The sequence below is a fragment of the Nyctibius grandis genome, chromosome 2 (genome assembly GCF_013368605.1).
Source record: "Nyctibius grandis isolate bNycGra1 chromosome 2, bNycGra1.pri, whole genome shotgun sequence".
NCBI lineage: Eukaryota > Metazoa > Chordata > Aves > Nyctibiiformes > Nyctibiidae > Nyctibius > Nyctibius grandis.
In genome coordinates, this window is record NC_090659.1 from 101959849 (window position 1) to 101980254 (window position 20406).

Below are 20406 nucleotides of genomic sequence, written 5' to 3' on the forward strand. Positions count from 1 at the left end.
GGATGAACTTCTAATGGGGCTTATTGCTTTAGTTTCAGGAAAAGATTACTCTGAAGATCATATACAGGGGTAAAACAAGGAGTGCACCAAGTGCACTTGGCATATATGTTGTTTTCCACTGTGAACCTCTCTAACAGTTGCCAGTAACTAGTAGCTAGTCCTTATGTTCATGAATAGCTGTTACTCAAAGCAACTGTCAAACTAGTTTCTAACATAAGAACCAGCAAAAAACCCAGAAAGCTTATGAAATTTATTTCAAATCCACATTTCTTGCATATGTTTTTTAATGGGTTTTTCCTAAGAGTGCTGAACACTCTGGTCCTGTTCCAACAAACATTAAATTGCTTTCTTGGATTGACGATAGGATGCTCAGCATTTTCTAGAATTATACCTACATGAAACAGCAAGAAGAAACTCTTTATACAAATAGTACAAGATGCTTTTTTATGTTCCTATTTCCTTTTAACCTTGAAGTATCACTATTATCTATATGAAATAGCCTATAATGCTGCGCACAGTCTTGCAGGTTCATAACTATAAATAGAGTTGCCCATTAAAGTCAATAGGACCATTCAGTTCTATAAAGTTAAAAGGTGTACAGGGTTTGCAGGATAAAGACTGCTGTAAAGAGTTCTGTCAGAAGTCAGACAGTACTCCCTTAAAGGACATACTTCTGTGTTTAACAGTTACAGAGAACATTGGCATCCAAGTATAGAATGCTTGGAGGGAGATTTTATACATATAGTATACTTATATATTACAGCTGGCATAATTGCAACACAGCTTTTCCACCAGATAATTTTAAATAAAACTAATAATTCCATCACAAAAAAAAAATCTAGTTAAAATGCAGAAAGAGCCCACCAGCATGGGTCATGAAATATATCACTGTGGATCAAAAAGAATTCAAGAGACTTTCAGTTTGGTAATTTGCCTTTCTTTCCCAATTTTCAGCTTTCTTAAGGAGCTGCAACACATGTTTTAGGATTATCAAATAACAGAATTATTTGTTAAGTAGCAAGTTAAGGTTTTAAGTAGCAGAATTACAAATAGTACCTCTGAAATATCAAAATGAAACTCTAAAGTCTTCCCTGGTAGCTCCTTGGAGGCACTGTTCCACACTCGATGTATTTCCATTTTTGAAAGATCGCTGTGTTGATAGGATGGTAAAACTAAACTGGCAGAACGAGAAACTACCAACTTCAGGATATTCAAGGCTTCTCTCCAGTGAATGCTCTAGAAATAGGCATATTTAATCAGCAAACAGAAAGAGATTCACACACATTCAAGATTATTTGTATTTTACAGTCATATTTTTTGCCACATAAAAACGTGGAATAAGAACATTACTATTCTTTCTCTCTCTTGGCCAGTGACAAGGTACGTACTTGCAGAATAATTTCAACAGCAGAGACCAAGACTTGCCTACGGTGCCATTGTTAGGGCACTGGCCTGCAATGTGGGAGACCTGAGTGCAAGGCCAACTTGACTAAGGATCTAAAATCGCCTACCTGAATGCCTTAATCAGCATGCATAAATATAAGGGTCATTGCAGAATCCCCATTTAACAGAAAAGCTGACTTGACACAGGCTCTTTACAGCTGTGAATTCTAGTAGAAATATGTGTTTTCCACTTGCCAAGAATTAGGTGCAGAAGTCTCTGAAGGGAAGTGCTTATGCCACATCTCCCTCATGCTGATAATTAAAAAGAGTGGTCAGTCAGGGTCTGCCTGGTATCAAGCTCACTCCCAATGCAGTGCAGCTGCAGCCTAACCCTTCCCACACAGTGAACACACAGCTGGGCATCTTATCTGGGGACGTGCAGTCCATTAGGCATCAGGATGTTTATAAACTAGACAGCACACTGGACAGTCACAGTCCTCCCTGCTAATCTAGTCTTAAATTCTTATAAAGAAAATCAACTTATGATAGTAAACACTGCTAAGTTCCTATGTTAATATAAAGAATATATGGTATTTACCTGTACATATTTTTCAATGGTTTTTAGCACTTCCATGTTAAACTGTTTCGCAGGAATAGCTGTCAGGTCCATATAACTAAGAAGACTGTAGATCATCTGTAAGAGGGACTGTTGCATATTGGGAAGGCCCTTTTCTAGTAGCTGTTAAAAAGAAAAGTGAAAATAACTAAATTTTGAGACATTTCTTATGGAAAAAGCTACTAGTTTCATGAATACCATTTGTAATGTTAATCTCTCTTCACTCACTGATTTTACAATGCCATTTTACAATCGTTTTACAAGTGATGATGATACAAGCGCGAAATGAAAAAGAGCTTTAAGTTGGGAGCCAAATGCTAGCCTGTTTTGATAATGAAACATACATTTTATATATGCCTGCCCGAACTTATCCAGAAAACACATTCAGCAGTTGAGTAAACTGGCAGGTAAAATCTATACTAATTGGGGAAGCACATCCAATAAAAACAGGGGAGTATCTTTTTATTTCTAGCTTTGCTGAAAGTCAGTGAGAAAAAAGAAAACATGCTGAAGAAACAAAACTACTACTATTCAGGCATCAATATATATCCAAATATACTTCACTGCCAGTGCTCACTGGCTGTAACTGCCAAGGAAACATTTTCTGTTAAGGAGGAGATGGAGTCCCTGGGCTCTCTTACTGTAGAGGCTAATACAAAGAAGGGCTTGATCTAAATCCCGGAATTTTGGAACACCTGAGTGTAGATCCCGGAATACCATAATGAACCCTGGAAATGCAACTGTGCTCATATATATACATGACAGTAATTGAGGAGGTGTACAGACAGACATGCTATGTTTGCACATTGCGTGAAATATCTCAGCCGAAAATTTCCTGGAAGGTAGCACGTTCTTTCATTGGTGACAGGTACTGTCCCACCCCACAAATTTTAGAGGCAAACAAATGTTATTGCTGGAGGCTACCAGAGGCTGAAGACTAGACTCTATCTTCTGTTCAGGCTGACAAAAAAGTTCTTCTAACACTGGTTGCTAGAGATATTAGGATCTAGAAAACAAGTACTTATAAAAACTCTATGCTGCCTCATGTCTTCCATCAGAGAAAAATTTCAACTGTTATCCAAGTGGAGACTAGTAATCCACTCGATGCCCTCGCTGGCCTGAATGACAAGACTCTTTTTATTGAGTGAGAATGCTTCATGCCAGCCAAAACGGAATGATCAGGTTGGACACACACCTATCTCATCCTGCTAAATATCTTCTGATTTCTTTCATCAGTAAAAGTGAATAGTAATTAGTGATTCATAAAACAAAGTAGGCAAATTCCATTAATAGCACAATAGATGAAACTCACTATGCTTTACCTATTCCTCTACAAAAAGATAGCAAGAATTTTTAAATTAAAGGTACTACATCGTAACCTGCTTCAGCCCGTGGATACCTTTACTGAGATAAAAGACGCTTAGCAATTCTTCTTCAAAACAGGGTTATAGACTTTTTCTTGCCTTCCATTATGATCTCGCAATGCAAGGTTTGATTCCTTCCTTGTAAATAGTTTATGTGATCCAGCACATCAGCCCATATAGCATTCCAGTGTAGGAATAAAGGATTAGAAAAAACTATCTGGGTGAGAGAAATAATTTTTTTTGTTCTCTGACAGAGGCTACTGCATCAGACAATCACTTTTGTGATAGGAAAAGGAATTCTTGGGAAATAATGGGAATTTTGACTCTATTGCTGGTTAGAAAGCTGTTCTAGGACCTGTGTCTGTGAAAGCTTCTAATTCCAATTCTGGTTTGTAGAAATTTCTTGTCAACAGAATCCTTTGATTTAAACAGCTCTTGCCTCTTAAACTCCAAACATTTGTGGACTGTGACAGTTTTCACTTGTTCAGATAAGTGTATGTGGTGGGTGATAGCCCAAGTGTGTACTTAAATACACCATGAAATTGTAACAAGAAAGAGTATTTCAGTTTAAAAAGAAGAACAGCAACTTTAAAATGCTTCTAGTACAATAAGAATGTACTAACAAACACATCATTTGGATCAGTAAGTTCCAGGTCAAAGAGTTTCCACTGTATTTGTACGAAGAAATCATACCTGTTCTCAGTGTTGTTTTTTTTTTTACTCTGGTCCATATGAACTGTTTTGAAGAATTGCGGATTCCTCTCTTGTTAGTGTGTGGTAACTATCCAGGTCTTATCTGGGTTTAGGGAGCCACACTCCGTTAGCAACATTTATCCCTTTCCTGAAGTAGCAACTAACCTAGATCTAGGTGGAAAGCAGAGCCTGCTCCTCCAAGGGCTGCCTTGCCTGGGCTGGCTGCCGCTGATTGATGCGGCTGCTGGGGTGCTGCCACAGGAGACAGTTCCCTTTGCCCCTCCAAATCGGGCAGCAGGTGAGAAGAGATAGCTGTTAGGCTATGTTAGTCAGTCAAACAAACGTCTTCTGTGTCCACCAAGGAAATAAAGAAGGCATTTCACAAGCCATGTCTGACAGACAAGCTGTTAGTGGGATAATGCCTGATCTAGAACATGCTTCCCCTTGCAACACATACGTTTTAATCTCTAGTGATTCCTTGGTTTTGAACAGGTTATGAATGCTCATATTTCTATCACATGCAATCTTCTAATAGGGAGGAGGAGGAAACATCTACCATGAGCACATTACTATCCACTGTGGGGTTTCTTGTCCCTTCTTCTGTATTAATAACATTAGCTGTTTAAGTCCAAGCATGACCCTGGATTTAATGAATCACTAGTTTAACATGTGACCCATGTCAATTCAGATCTGCTCCTAGAATTAATGTGCTCTCATGGTACAAAGCTGATTTCTAAAAACTGATATGCAAAAATCTGACCTAATATCAAAGTAAGCCTTCAGTAATGTGTTTGTATGCTGATTTTGGTAGTGGAGGTTCAAAGTTCCACTGCACTATTAAATAGTGATATTTCCTCATCTGAGGAGATCCCCAAGTATTTTTCTAGGAGAAATGATCATTTTTCATGGATGGAGCTGTAATATGTAAAACCGAGTCAGGAGCACTGCTTGTCACTGTGATAAGAACACAGTTGAAATGTCTTTTTTTATGTCAGGATCATAACCCTAGCTGACAAGCAATTACCTGCCATCAAATAGGTTAAATGCAAATTTTTGTTTCAATGGCAATAATTGAAGCTTTTACCTTCTGCTGAGAGCATTTGTTCTCATAGTCTTAATAACTTGTGGTAGAAAGTCTGCTTCTGACGGTATACCTGTGTGTTTGGAGGGGTCACTGTTGCAACACAGATTTCCTTTGTTATTCTTAAGCACTACACGTCTCACAATTTCCCTCAGGCTCAAGCACTGGGGACTGAGCCAGGACTGTTAAAGGTCGAGGCTCTGTAACTAATGGCTATAACATTCAACTGCAGATTGCCCAGTGGGGCTGTTAACCCATCTGGCTTTACCGATTGACAGTATATCCCACAGTTAGTTTATAGGAGACAGGAGCACATTGTTTATTCTAGTCTGGGGACTAACGAAGAAGAAAAGGGGAAACATATTCTGAATGCAGGAAAACACTTTTTCATGGCCACAGCAGGCCAAACAAGATGGTCTGTTGTCTCTTGCTCCTCCTCCAGACTCGCTGCTACAAATGCCCATACAAATATTCCCCAGACATGACTCAAGAGAGCTGCAGTCAATGTAAATACCGAGAAAGGAAGTCGTGCTTACTACTCTGTCATCCTGCAATGATGGTGCTATGTGAGGAATGTGCCTTAATTACAGTCAAAACCTGCCTGACTTGCTGTTAATACAGTAGCGTGGTGCCAATCTACAGCAAGGGGCAAGTGCAAAGAAAGAGTCTCCAGATGCACATCTAAGGCCATTTTGAGGGGAGTGAGATCACATGCAATGACCTTTGTGGAGGTGCTGCAGCACTAGCAACTGTACGTAGAGCACTGAAGGGAAAACAGAGGGGCAAACACTTTCCTAAGGCTGGGAAAGCAAAGGAGAAAGAGCTTAAACCTCAATTTTTACTGCATTTGTTTATTAGGAATACAAGTTTCTGCTGTGAAGGAGACACGTGACTCTGGAGAATTCAGTTGTGTTTGAAGAGCTAATAGTTCTTCAGAGTCTTTGAGTTTGAAAACAGACCGAGAAACCTCATGGTCCTGTTTTAGTCTCCTGTAGGAGAGTCATGGCTTTCACCATCAGTCAAGATCTGATACGATTGTTTACTTAGAGCCTCCATGAAGGTGAGGAATTGAAGCTTGAGGCAGCAGGTCCAATTTGCTCTGAAGTCTGAGTAGTGTGGGAGCACAGCCTGGCCTTTCAGGCTCTTGAAAATCTGTGGATAGCCAGTATCAGAGATGCCTGCAAGGTTTCTGTAGATCCTTTGGCAGAGGGGAGAACAAATCTGCTCCAAACAACAAAGCTGCTCTAAAAGTGCTAGTGAATTTATGTCATGAATACAGAACTGGCTTCTCCCTGGGTGAGAGGGGAGACTGAAGGCATCTCACTACAGCATAGAAGTGAAGGGATAAATCTGAGAACTCTAGAAGAAAATGGTGTCCTGATACTGATCTGACAAAGGAGGCAGAAGATAAGTGACCTTAAGTTAAACAGCAGAACTGAGCCTTGGATCCCCAATAACAACACTGCATCAGATCCATACTCCACATGTGAGAAATGTTAGGAGTAAGTGATCAGCACAGGTGCAAATCTGGGCAGCAAGATGATCCCATTCAGTGTTAGAGCAATGCATACAAATTTGTATCAAGAACCAGATCCTTGTATAGAAGATGATATCTTATTTGTGCTGCTAAACCCCTTCTGGAATGAATCCTTATTTCCTCAGTGGAATCTAAATAAATGTTGTCCAGTTTCTCTCTCTTTCACAGTGGAAAATCTGATTGGCTGATGAGTGAAGCTGTTTTAAGATATATCAGCCCTGCAGACCTTTGCTGGCTTTTGTTTTAGTGTTTGATATTGATTTCTTATAGTAATTCCCTTTCTTTCTGCTAATTTCTGCTTTTTACTCTTAATTATAAAAAACAGCTACAGAGAGCCCCACTAATCTGCAGGCAAAATTCAGCTATTTGGGTTGTTAGGCAACAGAAGAGTTAAAACAGTAAAAAATCTTTGAAAACTTACCTCAGCCAAATATGTAACCATACTCAAAGTAATATCAGCAAATGCTTCATGAAGGTAACGGCAAACCACATTTACCCAGGTAGCACAATCCCTCGTATAGCTGTGTGTTTTATAAAGGGTCATGACATGTGCAAGGTTTGATAGCTTGGGGTTCTTCTCCTCCAAACAAACCTAATTAAATATAAATGTCAAAACACATTAAGAACAAGGCTACTGCATTTACAGGGTTTGAGGATGTACAAAACAGTAAATAACTTTGATACCTGAGCAATCCTTTCGGCTATCTCTTTACAAAACTGGTTTGGGCTGTCAAAATGCTGAATTAAATGAGGCAGGAGACACAAAACGTTCAGTGGAAATCCTAGAACAGGAAAATACAGAACAAAATGTGTATTTTGAACAGTAAAAGCCACAGTGATCTTCAAGTTGGTGTTTTGTGGGAGGTCATGGTTTCAATATTACATTAGCTGTAAACTCCCACAGACTCTGTCAAGTTGTCTTAAAGGGGCCTTAATTTGAAAATCCAGTGTATCATTTAGGCAACAGTACTGTTATAAAGCATGAACCTGTTTCTGCAAACGCTACCACACAAGCAGGTATTTACAGGACAAAATATCTCACAAAAGTATATATTTTATTCCTGTTAGAGAGTATGTTTATCTTTTCCACTTAACTGGCTTCTTGACAGTCTTACTTAACTGGTGGCATTTTCATTACTGCTGCTAAAACACAAGGAGAAATTCAGTGACTATTGATAAATGAACAACTGTTTTGGTCAGGTTGCCAGGCACAACTCCATTGTCTTGTACTGTTCACGTTAATAATAATAATAAAACAAAGTTCTGATATAACTGGTCAGATGAGACTACTCAGTTGGGTGTTTTTGAAGCTAGGAGTCGGCTCCAGTGCCAAGTGCCAGCTGCTGTCATAGCATAAGGGCTCCGTCTGAGGCTGGGATTCAGCTCTTCTGCATCAACTCATATCTCAAGGTAGATGAACTATAGGCATTGACTGTAACAAGGAGCTGTAACAAAAGCTGCTCCAGATCAGGTGGGAGCTCAGAGCTCAGAAGTCAAGAAATTGTATCTGGACGTGATCTGTTTTTTGAAAAGAATGAATGTGATCTATGAAAATATCTTTCTAACCATTCATTCCCTCTCATTCTACACAATTAAACAAGTTGCCTAAGTTAGGAGCGTAATTTCCCTTGGCTTCCTCTATACCCGGGGAAAAGAAAAAGATACCTCCAGAAGGTACCGTCACAGCCCATGTGTGAATTGCCCAACTGAAGTCTGGGACACAGGCAACACACAGGTGCTTAGAGATGGGCAGGGTGTTCATGGCATTCATCCCCTCACTCTGTGTCTGAGCTTGTTATGACTTACTGGTGAAGCCTGCACAATTGTCTTAATATCTGTGTTTCTGACTGAGACAGACGAGTAAATATCTGGAACAATACAGAAACTCTCTTCAAGAAATAAAATTAAAAAGTGATCACAACCTCAACTAAATAATTGGGCATTTCAAAATGTTACCTTATTTCCTTACAACCCAGGCCTCTCTCCTCACTCACTAATGTGCTATTGCAGTTTATCTAAAAAGTGTACAAGAGTTTTCAATATTTATATTTCTGGAAAAATCCCATGAAGCACTAATTTAAAATCAAATAATTTGCAATATTCTGAAAATAATTCAATGGAAAACCTGGCCAAAATATGTTCTAGAAAATTTGACAGAATCTCCTTACATACGTTTATTTTATCAGCGCTCAGAAACTTCATATGCTGCTAAGCACTAGAAATTAAATGTGAAATGATACATGACCACTCTCCTCCAAAACCTTATTATGCAAAAGATGATTAACTTTTCAGAAACATGTTATATTGTTATGAAATTTCCAAAAAGCCCACCCAACTCAATGCAAAAGTACATTATTAGAAGAGAATTCTATATCAGAAGAGAAAGAAAAAATGCCATTTTTGGTTTTGTGCAGACAGCCTAATGAGGTTTCTCATCAAACATCAAAGCAACAGAAACTGAAAGAGAGGAAAACATACTGGTTTTACCTATAGCTTGAGAGGAGTCCACCATGGATATTCGAGACACTGGTGTCAGCAAACTAAAGAGCTGTAGTGTGAGATCAGTGGTAGTAAGGGAGGTGAATCCTTTCAGGAGTAGCTGCTGAAGTCCTGAGAAGTCTGCCCATTTCAGCTGCCCTTGCAACTTCTCTAACTTCTCCCGGTTTTCAGCTTTATCTAGTGGCAAATGAGCCAGAAGTTTATTCAGTAACCGCAATGCCATTAGATACTCAAACTCAAAATCTGATTCCATCAAAGCCACAGCAACCCAGAAGATAGTGGCCAGCAGGTTGGTTGGATTGTTAATATGGGATGGGTCAGTGAGAGTGTCCTTTAGAGAAGAAGAACTTCTGGTTTTAGAGGACAGGCCTTGTTGGGTGCATGCCTGAATTCTGTCTAGTGTGGCACTGCGCGGTGGGTCCGAGGACTTATCCACATCTCCAAACTTTTTGGGTACAGAGAAGCTCCTCTGGTGCCTGCTTCGTTCAGCAGTGGCTGTGTTACCGCTTGCAGGATTCACATTCAGCTGTCCTGTGCTCTTCCGGTTTGCAGTCAGTTTGGTGCTTGATGTTAAATCTGGTGAAGATGAACTGAACCCAAAATACATAACATACATTGCAATGTGTGAATGCACAGCTTGAAACTTGTACATATTGGATGCAAGTTAAGTATTTATCAAACTGTAAATAAATATTTAAATAGAAAAAGTAAAACACCACACTGTCTATTGCAGCCTGTCTTTTTCTTCCAGAAGTGCTCACAGACATGACTGAAGTGAGGCTCACGTGGCACTGAACCAAACCAGAGCAGGACAGCCTACAGTCTAGATAGGTAAGAATGACATGGGGTTAAGAGATACAGAGCTGTGAAGTGACTTGTGGAAATGCCCATGTAATGGGGCAGTGGTAGAACTGAACACAACTTTGGTCTTTACAATGCCTTCATCACTGGAGCTAACCCCGAACTTGGCACAGTTGGCAGGCAAAATGCACAATGGCTTACTGGTTAATGTGAGAACTGTGGGCAGAAAAAACAGCGTATCTTAAGCAGAACCACAAATATACCACATTATCCTCAAGAAACCTGTCATGTGGCTGCCTTGGTTCTTGCTAGTACAGGTCCTTCAGAAACCTTGTTGTCATTGCATCCTCCCCTGCCTGTATCCTAAGATCTCTTCAGGATGGTTTAGAGAAAGCAGAGGTATTTCAATTTCAGTGACTGATGCCTCCTCATGGACTATCAAGTGATGATCCAGACAACCCCTATCAATTATCTGTACAGATGAACATGCTGTGTTGATACATGCGAGGAAAGTTTGTTCTGGAGAACAGCTAATTCCTGACTCTCTGATCCCATTCCTACCTTATATACTATGAGTCCCTACTGTCTGTAATATTTGAAGAGGAATCAATAGCGTCAGGGTATTGCATCCCACTATTTTCTGGAGTGTTTCTTATTTTCTGCTCCATCTTGCTCTTTCCTGAAATATGCACTAAAGAAAGATTAATAGCTCTTAGTTTAGAAAGTAGAAGCTGTATTTTCCTACTTCTACTCTGTCACAAGGCAATACTTTTGTTCTGCCATTGCAGAATACCTACCACCCTGCCTACTCGCTTCAGAAATGACAGCCCTTGTATTTTGGTTCTGCATGTAAAGCATGCTAACTTATGGACACTTTTTGAGCATGTTCTCTATTCTGTTGTTGCTGTTAGGAGTCAGACAGACATTAATCTCCCTCAGTACTGTCAACAGCTGTGTTATGGAAGGAGCCTGCAATTTCCCTCAATGTACAAAGGTCTACTTTAAGGCCAAGGGTTTCACAAAGATGGTCTACACGTCTGGCAAAATGTGTGTGCTATGTACACATGGGACAAAATTCTCCCTAGTTTTATTGAGGAGAACAAATCATGATCATTTACTTCTTGGGGAATACTTCATCTAAGAACGACAGGTTGTATGAAACCAATATTCCAAAAAACATGTTTCTTCCCAAGTATGTTTTCAAGTATACGGTACAAAGGTGACAAAAATACGGTATTTTAAAGTAAGTTATAGCCAAACGGCAGCAAGGCAGAATTTACAATGCATTGTAAAGTTCCATTAGTTCTATCAACATTATTTCAACTATTGCGAAACTTGGCTGAAATGTGCTCTTAGTCTAGTTCTCTGCAGGTTACAAATGAGCTTAGTCTTATCAAAATAATTTTATGCTGTCAGACTGCAGAACTGCACACTTAATATCATGAGACACTGCAAAAAAAAGATATAGTTAGGAGAACTGGCTCTTACCGTGATAACACCGTCAAAAGATCACTGTTCTTCAAACACTCAGACAGATTATCCACAGCAGCTTCCAAAGTAAGTAATGCCTCCATTACGTACCCCTGTCAATGCATGAGGGTAACCATTTCAACACAGACTTTCAAAGTAGTGAACATTTAAAAATCTGCAGTTCATAAAAGGAATAAGCACCTACTGAAAACCTATAATTTCTCCTAAAAGAAGAACAACATTCACATCAATGCCACTGCCCTGAACATTAAAATGTCACTACAAATGTGTTTTATTTTCTGCCTCTGAATGATCTATGAAGGCATGCAAGAAGGGCACATATCTCATCACGGGATTGGTAATGGCACACAGAACCTCTGCCTTGCAGGTCACTGATTTCAATGCTGCACAAGCAGTTGTGACAGAATATTACTGTCATCTTGTGGCAGTTTCATTACCTTAGTAAAATATGGAGGTGATGTCAGTCTATTTCTTATTAAGAGCTAGTAGTTCTCTTTATTAAGTCTTGAGTCTCCGAAATAAATAGGCTCTGACTGTAAAATTTCAGGAGAGAACAGTCTGTTTAGCTTAACCAAGTGAACATCATAGTTCACTAAGAGAGGACTGGAACAAATTAGGTCAGTGTAAGTTTTGTATTGTTATGGACGGTGTGGATTTCTTTATTCCAAAAGATGTTAACATTTGACAAATGAGGTGGTGTCTACTTCATGTTGTCAGATTACATCAGCAGATAGGATGATGGAGTCCTTAAGCACAAATTAATGATGTGAAAAGGGAAAAAATGGTCATCACAAAGATTTCATTTTGAGTGACATTTACTAGATTGTTTCTAGTTGTTCTCTTTAGAGCTATATAAGATTGTAACAGCCTGATGAAGGCTTTGATAAAGTACATATGGATTCAGTAAACTCAGAGGTAACATTTTCTAAGGCCACATTCTACTTCGCATCAATTGACTCCAGAATACCTTGTTAAAATGGTAATTTTAATTAAATATCATAGAATCATAGAATGGTCTGGGTTGGAAGGGACCTTAAAGATCATCTAGTTCCAACCCCCTGCCACAGGCAAGGACACCTTCCACAAGACCAGGTTGCTCAAAGCCCCATCCAACCTGGCCTTTAACACTGCCAGGGAGGGAGCATCCACAACTTCTCTGGGCAACCTGTTCCAGTGTCTCACCACCCTCACAGTAAAGAATTTCTTCCTAGTATCTAATCTAAATCTACCCTCTTTCAGTTTAAAACCATTCCCCCTTGTCCTGTCACTACTTGTCCTTGTAAAAAGCCCCTCTCCTGCTTTCCTGTAGGCCCCCTTCAGGTATTGGAAGGCTGCTGGAAGGTCTCCCCAGAGCCTTCTCTTCTCTAGGCTGAACAGCTCCAACTCTCTCAGCCTGTCTTCATAGAAGAGGTTCTCCAGCCCTCCGATCATCTTCGTGGCCCTCCTCTGGACTCGCTCCAACAGCTCCATGTCCTTCTTATGTTGGGGGCCCCAGAGCTGAATGCAGTACTCCAAGTGGGGTCTCACGAGAGCGGAGTAAAGGGCCAGAATCACCTCCCTTGACCTGCTGGCCACGCTTCTTTTGATGCAGCCCAGGATGTGGTTGGCCTTCTGGCCTGCAAGCACGCACTGACAGCTCATGTTGAGCTTCTCGTCAACCACCACCCCCAAGTCCTTCTCCTCAGGGCTGCTCTCAATCCATTCTCCGCCCAGCCTGTAGTTGTGCTTGGAATTGCCCCGACCCACATGCAGGACCTTGCACTTTTCCTTGTTGAACTTCATGCGGTTTGCATAGGCCCAGCTCTCAAGCCTGTCAAGGTCCCTCTAGATGGCATCCCTTCCCTCCAGCATGTCGACCACACTGCACAGCTTGGTGTCGTCAGCAGACTTGCTAAGGGCACACTCAATCCCACTGTCCGAGTTGCCGACAAAGATGTTAAACAGGATCGGTCCCAATACAGACCCCTGAGGAACGCCACTCGTCACTGGTGTCCACTTGGACACTGAGCCGTTGACCATAACTCTTTGAGTGCGACCATCCAGCCAATTCTTTATCCACTGAGTGGTCCATCCGTCAAGTCCATGTCTCTCCAATTTAGAGACAAGGATGTTGTGCGGGACAGTGTCAAATGCTTTGCATAAGTCTAGGTAGATGACATCAGTTACTCTTCCCCTATCCACCAGTCCTGTAACCCTGTTATAGAAGACTACCAAATTTGTCAGACATGATTTGCCCTTGGTGAAGCCATGTTGGCTGTCACCAATCACCTCCTTGATTTCCGTGTGCCTCAGTATAGTTTCCAAGAGGATCTGCTCCATGATCTTGCCAGGCACAGAGGTGAGACTGACTGGCCTGTAGTTCCCCGGGTCTTCCTTTTTTTCCTTCTTGAAGATGGGGGTTATGTTTCCCCTTTTCCAGTCAGTGGGAACTTCACCAGACTGCCACGACTTCTCAAAAATGATGGATAGCGGCTTAGCAACTTCATCCGCCAGTTCCCTCGGGACCTGTGGATGCACCTCATCAGGTCCCATGGACTTGTGCACCTTCAGGTTCCTTAAATGGTCTTGAACCTGATCTTCTCCTACAGTGGATGGTTCATCATCCTTCCAGTCCCTGCCCCTGCCTTCTGCGACTTGGGTGGTGAGGCTAGAGCACTTGCCGGTGAAGACTGAGGCAAAAAAGTCATTGAGTACCTCAGCTTTCTCCATATCTTGGGTAACCAGGTCTCCCATTTCCTTCCAGAGAGGGCACACATTTTCCCTAGTCTTCCTTTTATCACTGACATACCTATAGAAGCTTTTCTTGTTGTCCTTGACATCCCTGGCCAGATTTAATTCTATCAGGGCTTTAGCTTTCCTAACCTGGTCCCTGGCTGCTCAGACAATTTCCCTGTATTCCTCCCAGGCTACCTGCCCTTGCTTCCACCCTCTGTAGGCTTCCTTCTTGCACCTGAGTTTATCCAGGAGCTCCTTGTTATCCATGCAGGCCTCCTGGCGTTTTTGCCTGCCTTCCTCTTTGTCGGGATGCATTGCTCCTGAGCCTGGAGGTGGTCCTTGAATACTAACCAGCTTTCTTCGGCCCCTCTTCCCTCCAGGGCTTTATCCCAAGGGACTTTTCCAAGGAGGCCTCTGAAGAGGTCAAAGTCTGCTCTCCTGAAATCCAGGGTGGTGAGCTGACTGCACACACTCCTTGCTGCCCTATGGATCTTGAACTCCACCATTTCATGGTTGCTGCAGCCAAGGCTACCCTTGAGCTTCACGTCCCACACCAGCCCCTCCTTGTTGGTGAGAACAAGGTCCAGCATGGCACCTCTCCTCATCGGCTCCTCTATCACTTGGAGAAGGAAGTTGTCATCCACGCATTCCAGGAACCTCCTGGATTGCTTGTGCCCAGCTGTGTTGTCCTTCCAACAGATGTCAGGGTGATTGAAGTCCCCCATGAGGACCAGGGCCTATGAACGTGAGGCTACATCTATCTGTCTGTGGAGGGCCTCATCCGCTTGGCCATCCTGGTCAGGTGGCCTGTAGCAGACGCCCACTATAATGTCTCCCATCCCTGCCCGCCCTTTAATCCTGACCCATAAGCTTTCCGTCAGCTCCTCCTCCATCCCCAGACAGAGCTCCACGCATTCAAACTGATCATTGACATAGAGCGCAACACCCCCTCCTCGTCTCCCCTGCCTGTCCTTCCTAAAAAGCCTGCATCCCTCCATTCCAATGCTCCAGTCATCGGAGTCATCCCACCATGTCTCTGTGATGCCAATAAGGTCGTAACGTCTCTAGTTCCTTTTGTTTGTTGCCCATGCTCCTTGAGTTTGTATAGAGACATTTCAGTTGGGCCCCCGACAAAGCTGTCTTGAGGCCTGAAATTTCTATCCATGGCTCTTCTGGCGCTCTCCTGCCGACCTGCCATCCTTCTCCAGTCTCTGGGCACCTATTACTGGCCCTGGCATCGGACTGGCTGAATTGGGATGGACTGAGGATCCCCTCCCCCAGCAAATCTAGTTTAAAGCCCTCTTTACCAGCTTGGCTAACCTATGATCCAAGATGGTCTTCCCCTTCTCTGACAGATGGACCCCGTTGGCTGCCAGAAGACCGGGTTTCTCATGAAATATGTAAGAAATATACATTAAATCAACAGTCCTAAGCAGCATTATGTACACATGCATACCTGAATCTCATCTCCATGCTCTCCAATAACTTCCACTAATCTTGACAGGAGGTCAGACAACGCATGTGCAGAAAGGGGCTGCTTTAGGGCCCTGAATATCTGGAAAGAGCGACCTGCGTAATGTCTTGAAGAGCTTGAAAGAGCTGTTTGTAAAGCAACTTCACTCAGATGCTGCTCCAAATGAAAACCTAAGCAAAAGAACAGTATGTCATAACAGGCTGAACCAACTCTATGGGGAGGATATGCACTGTAGTGTATCCTGCAAACCCTGTGAGAAATGGAGATGCAGAAATGTCTGGTTTTGGGAGAATTTCCCACTGTTTACATTTATTTCACACAGAATGTAAGAAACTGAACTGCAAAACCAAAATTCTGAGTCTGCAAATGTTTGTCAGCAAAAAACTGCAATTCTTCATCTGATTTAAATTTTTTTACAGTTCCTGGACAAACTTTGAAGCCACCCACTATTCTTGCTGGCAGCAACACAGCAACTTCTGAACACTCGCAAACCTAAAGCCAAGCTGAATTAGGAGTCTTTCTATTAGCTTCAGTAGGCTTTGGATAAGTTCTAAAATACAAATACCGATGCTGCATTCTGCTTTGATCTTGGAAGACATTTAATTAGTGACTGTGTTGGTTTTCAAAATACAATCAGTACATTTCCTAAGCTCTAAAAACATAATAAATTAAAACTAAACTTTAATTGCCAGAAGAAATTAACAAAGTACATTTACTTAGTAACTGTGAGGTATTTTACGAACAGGACATAGAGGAGTTTTTATCTGGTAGAATCAATCAAAAGGCTTTCTACCACAAGCTTTGAAGAAATGTTTGATTTAACATTCAGCCACAGTCCAATCTAACATGATTTTTTTAAAGCAGTTCTTTCATATGTCATACATCCTTGTTAAGACATAAAATATGTCGTGCTACTGCATAAGCAGATCTCCTAAATCACAGGATAAACATTCAGTGTGGCCTTGAGAGAATATTCTTTTAGTTATGAAAGGAAAAAAACTTACTACCTGACTTGGAATCTTTAAATACAGATACAACATGACGCAGAAAATTAGTAAGCTGTTCAGCACTCTTGGTGTTCTGATTTTTAGGTGTGATATCTTCATGGCACCAAAGTGGACCAAATGCCCTTAAAGAAATACACAACAAAGTGCAAAATTTCTATGAGTTATCTGAAATAAATGTAATCAGTTAAAATTTATAAACTGTAAAGGCAATTAGATATTTCCAGGTCCATAGCCTGGAAAACATGCAACTGAACAGAATTTTATGAGCAAAATACAAATAAATAAATATTCCTATGCTGTATTTTACAAAACTTCTATTTTAAAATATGTTAAACCATCTAGAGAGCAGCATAAACAAATCCCTGTTTTTTAATTTAACATTGCACCTAGGATTTGCTGGCTGCAGTCACTAGTTAATATTAGTTTCACCATGGCCTTTGACTATGCCCTGTACACTTCCTGTCTAATTTTATAATAATAAAACTGTCTTCTTCCATTATTTCATTGTTGAACATAATACTTTCAGTCAATTAAACATTTTATTCCTGTCAGGCAAGATTTTTTTCTCTCATTCCTGACACTGTTATGCTTTTAAGTACCTACCTACTTCTATAGGTATCAGTAAAAGAGGAATGGGAGTCTGTAATTACTGTAAAAGATCAGTCATTTTCCCTTGAGTCTTTAAGTTGCTGCAGATAATTGTAGAGAATACATTAAAGTATGGGTTTCGAGTATCAACGTAACCTCTTCTTATCTCCATTACCTGGTTGTCAGAAACTCAATTAATTTGCTTGCTTTCTCATCTGTTTCAGCAGCAGTGTCCATGTCCTCAACCTCTTGTGTAATCTGTGGGAGATTTCCACTGCTGCCTCCCAGACTGATACTAGAGGAGGTGGAACTGGAGCTCAAGCCAGAGTCTGGCACCGGAGACGACTGGTATTCCCGCAGAAAGTCAAAGCCACCTGCCAGCCGAAAGGGAGAAGATAAAGATGGAATGCACTGTTGGGCCAGCATCATAGATGAAAGCATCTGCCAAGCAGCTCTTTTCAGAGTCAGCAGCAGAAACCTTCCTACAGGGAAACATGAGGGAAACCTGCAGAACACAACAACCCTCAACTGCCAATGAGAGTACAAATGGTACCGTTTCTAAATGTGAAGAATCCAATAAAAAATGAAAAATACCAAAGTCAAGATTTTTTTTTTTTACTGCATGAGGGCTACAGTACTTGAAAAACAAATGTTTCATGGCATTTTACAACCAGAACTACATCTTTCTGTAAAGTGAATTTTGAAGTTGGCTAAGTACATGCAAAGTTCAGCTCACTTCTCTGGGATAATCTGGTGAGGAAAAAAAACTCTGCAGGGTGGAATTTTTAGGATAGTGATGTTGTCCTAATTTTACAAATGTAATGGAAACTGAGACACAAATATTTAAGGCTTCTGTTCAACACCTTTAGTAACTAAACATTGGACTACTCATACTAAATATTTTTAGCATTAAGGTTAAGCATCTGAGTAAGGGTTCTGCTAAATCAAAAGCTTGCTGCACAACTTCAGAGCTGCAATTAGAAACTAAGACCTGTTTTCTTAAGGTTAGACTGCTAGTCATCTTAGGCTGTTATCTCCAGCAGAACAACTAGACTTGCAAGAAGCCTGGGAGCAGGAGTGGCCTCTCTACTGACAAAATCCATTGCAGGTCAGGAGGCTCTTAATTTAGTTGCCTGGCTTTATGTGGAATGAATCTGAGCCAAAGTATTTTTCAAGTAGGGTTCTTTGCTGTAGCTATTTACCCACACTCTCACTCTTTATGTTAGCTGATAAAAAAAGAATCCAAATACAATGTTTTGATAACTTCTTGGACTTAAGAGGCCCAGACACAGGGCCTCTGTTTTTCAGAGACAGGAATGAAAAGTTTTTTATTTTGACAGAAAAGCAGTAATATAATTTTAATGTAAGAAAGAATTTTATTCTGCATTTAATAATTCACGGACGTGCATAGGAAAAGATCTACACAACTCAACATGGGAAATTTACTTGTGAGGTAATTTTGCATGGACTTTATTCAGAATGAAACCTAAAAAGGCCAAATTAATTCATTGATCTGAAATACCTATCCCTTCTTCTCATTACTTGAAAATATTCTTTTGTAGCTCATAAAATGTAACAATTAATTATCAAGTAATATTGTTTATAAAACCAAACTATTTATTACATTTGGTTATATTCCTAAGGAACCATGGAAATGCCACTAATTTGATTACCTCTCCTTTTAATTTCTCACTGTATCGTGAAGTTCCTCACCCTCTCCCAAACAACTAATCCTACCTCTATAACACTACAATTGTTCTGTGATTCCTTCCAATCTCAACAGCATGCTTGCTTTTAGTAATATTACATGATAATAGTAAATCTAACTGGCTGCTTTCTACAAACTGTTCCCAACAAACCCCTTAAAAACAGGTAAATTGCTAAAAGTTAACAGAGCACCCATCTCAGCAGAGGTCTGAAGTAAGCCTCCTAATGCAGAAACAGCTTTCAGGACAGAAATGAAGTGTATCATCTGTGATATAAAGGAGGGCGTGTATCATGTGAAATTTAACTTAATAATGGAAATTCTGAGCTGCATAATCTTGCTGCTCTTCCTGTGTTGGAATTATTTATTCATTTCTTTTGAAGGTTGAAGAGTGATTGCCCTCATTCAAAGCATTCCTGGCTCCCTGAGGGGGAAGTTAGGAAGTTATATTAGCCATATTAATGTTTAAAATGCTACATTATATATTTTTGCCTTACATCAAATAGCTTTCTCATTATCATGAAAAGTTACCTAATAATGATTTGGGCACATCTCTAGGGTAGTTCACATGGTATTAATATTAACGGGAACTGTTCATATTTACCACTTTATCACTTCAATTTATCAAAACTGTTATATTTTGTCACGTAACCTCGACATCCTACTTTCAAAAACCTCACAGTATAACGCAATGTTCTTTTTTTCTTCTTTTGCTTTACTACCTGTATAAAGATATTCAGGTAAGTATGCTGGTTGTACTGTCAGAGTCTTGGTCTCATTCATCTCTCTGGTCTGAAGAAGCACTGATGCAATGGCTTGATAGCTGCTGTTGCAAGACAATGCAATCAAAAGGTGAAGCAGTAACTTTTTACTGTGTTCAAAGACCTCAGGGCGGTAATGGTCAAGACCTAAAAGAAAAGGTTACAGCAATCACTGAATATGAAGTAACAATAAACAAGTTCACATTCCAGAGATAGTGAAAATTCCAAGGCAGTTCATGGTAACAGTGCAAACAAACAAAAGATGCAGTATTTCTGGACACAGTTACTGGTGTTACTTCAAATGGATGTGTATGTTTAGTTCCCAGGCTGAGGTCCCATACAGGAGGTACAAAACAGTGCATGGCAACACAACTTTATGCATTCTGTCTCACTGTAGTGTTAATTTGAGAGGGCTGGAAAACCTCTAAAGATGAGAAATTCTTGGTGGTGGTTGTAATTACATTGCTTACCTCCGTATCTGGCTTTCTTGCAGAGACATCAGTTTTACAATGAGTACAAACTATAGATACTGACTTATTAAGAAAGGAACTGATGGACAAAATCCCTTGAAAAAGAACTTCAGCTACCAGTGAGTAGCATGAGAAATTAGCCACTAGCTCAGGGTGCAGAACTGAAACTGAAGGTCTACCACTGAAAGACACTAATCTGGTTAGCCCTACTGCTGTTTGTA

The 20406-nt window shown here is 40.6% G+C and overlaps 1 protein-coding gene across 7 annotated transcripts in view; it reads right to left on the bottom strand.

Annotated features, from left to right (window-relative positions):
* Positions 1–20406, bottom strand: part of FRY (FRY microtubule binding protein) — a 241653-nt gene that overhangs the window by 34794 nt on the left and 186453 nt on the right. For 5 of the 7 annotated variants that reach the window (XM_068417918.1, XM_068417929.1, XM_068417900.1 and 2 more), the window contains 10 exons: positions 19677–19862; positions 17425–17623; positions 16659–16783; positions 15637–15824; positions 11463–11557; positions 9162–9763; positions 7359–7456; positions 7096–7266; positions 1982–2122; positions 1057–1236 (listed from right to left, as the gene is read on the bottom strand). In XM_068417918.1, coding sequence (XP_068274019.1) covers positions 1057–1236; positions 1982–2122; positions 7096–7266; positions 7359–7456; positions 9162–9763; positions 11463–11557; positions 15637–15824; positions 16659–16783; positions 17425–17623; positions 19677–19862 — 1985 coding nt within the window. The remainder of the gene's footprint in view (positions 1–1056; positions 1237–1981; positions 2123–7095; positions 7267–7358; positions 7457–9161; positions 9764–11462; positions 11558–15636; positions 15825–16658; positions 16784–17424; positions 17624–19676; positions 19863–20406) is intronic. The other 2 variants (XM_068417910.1, XM_068417889.1) reach the window with 1 other exon arrangement.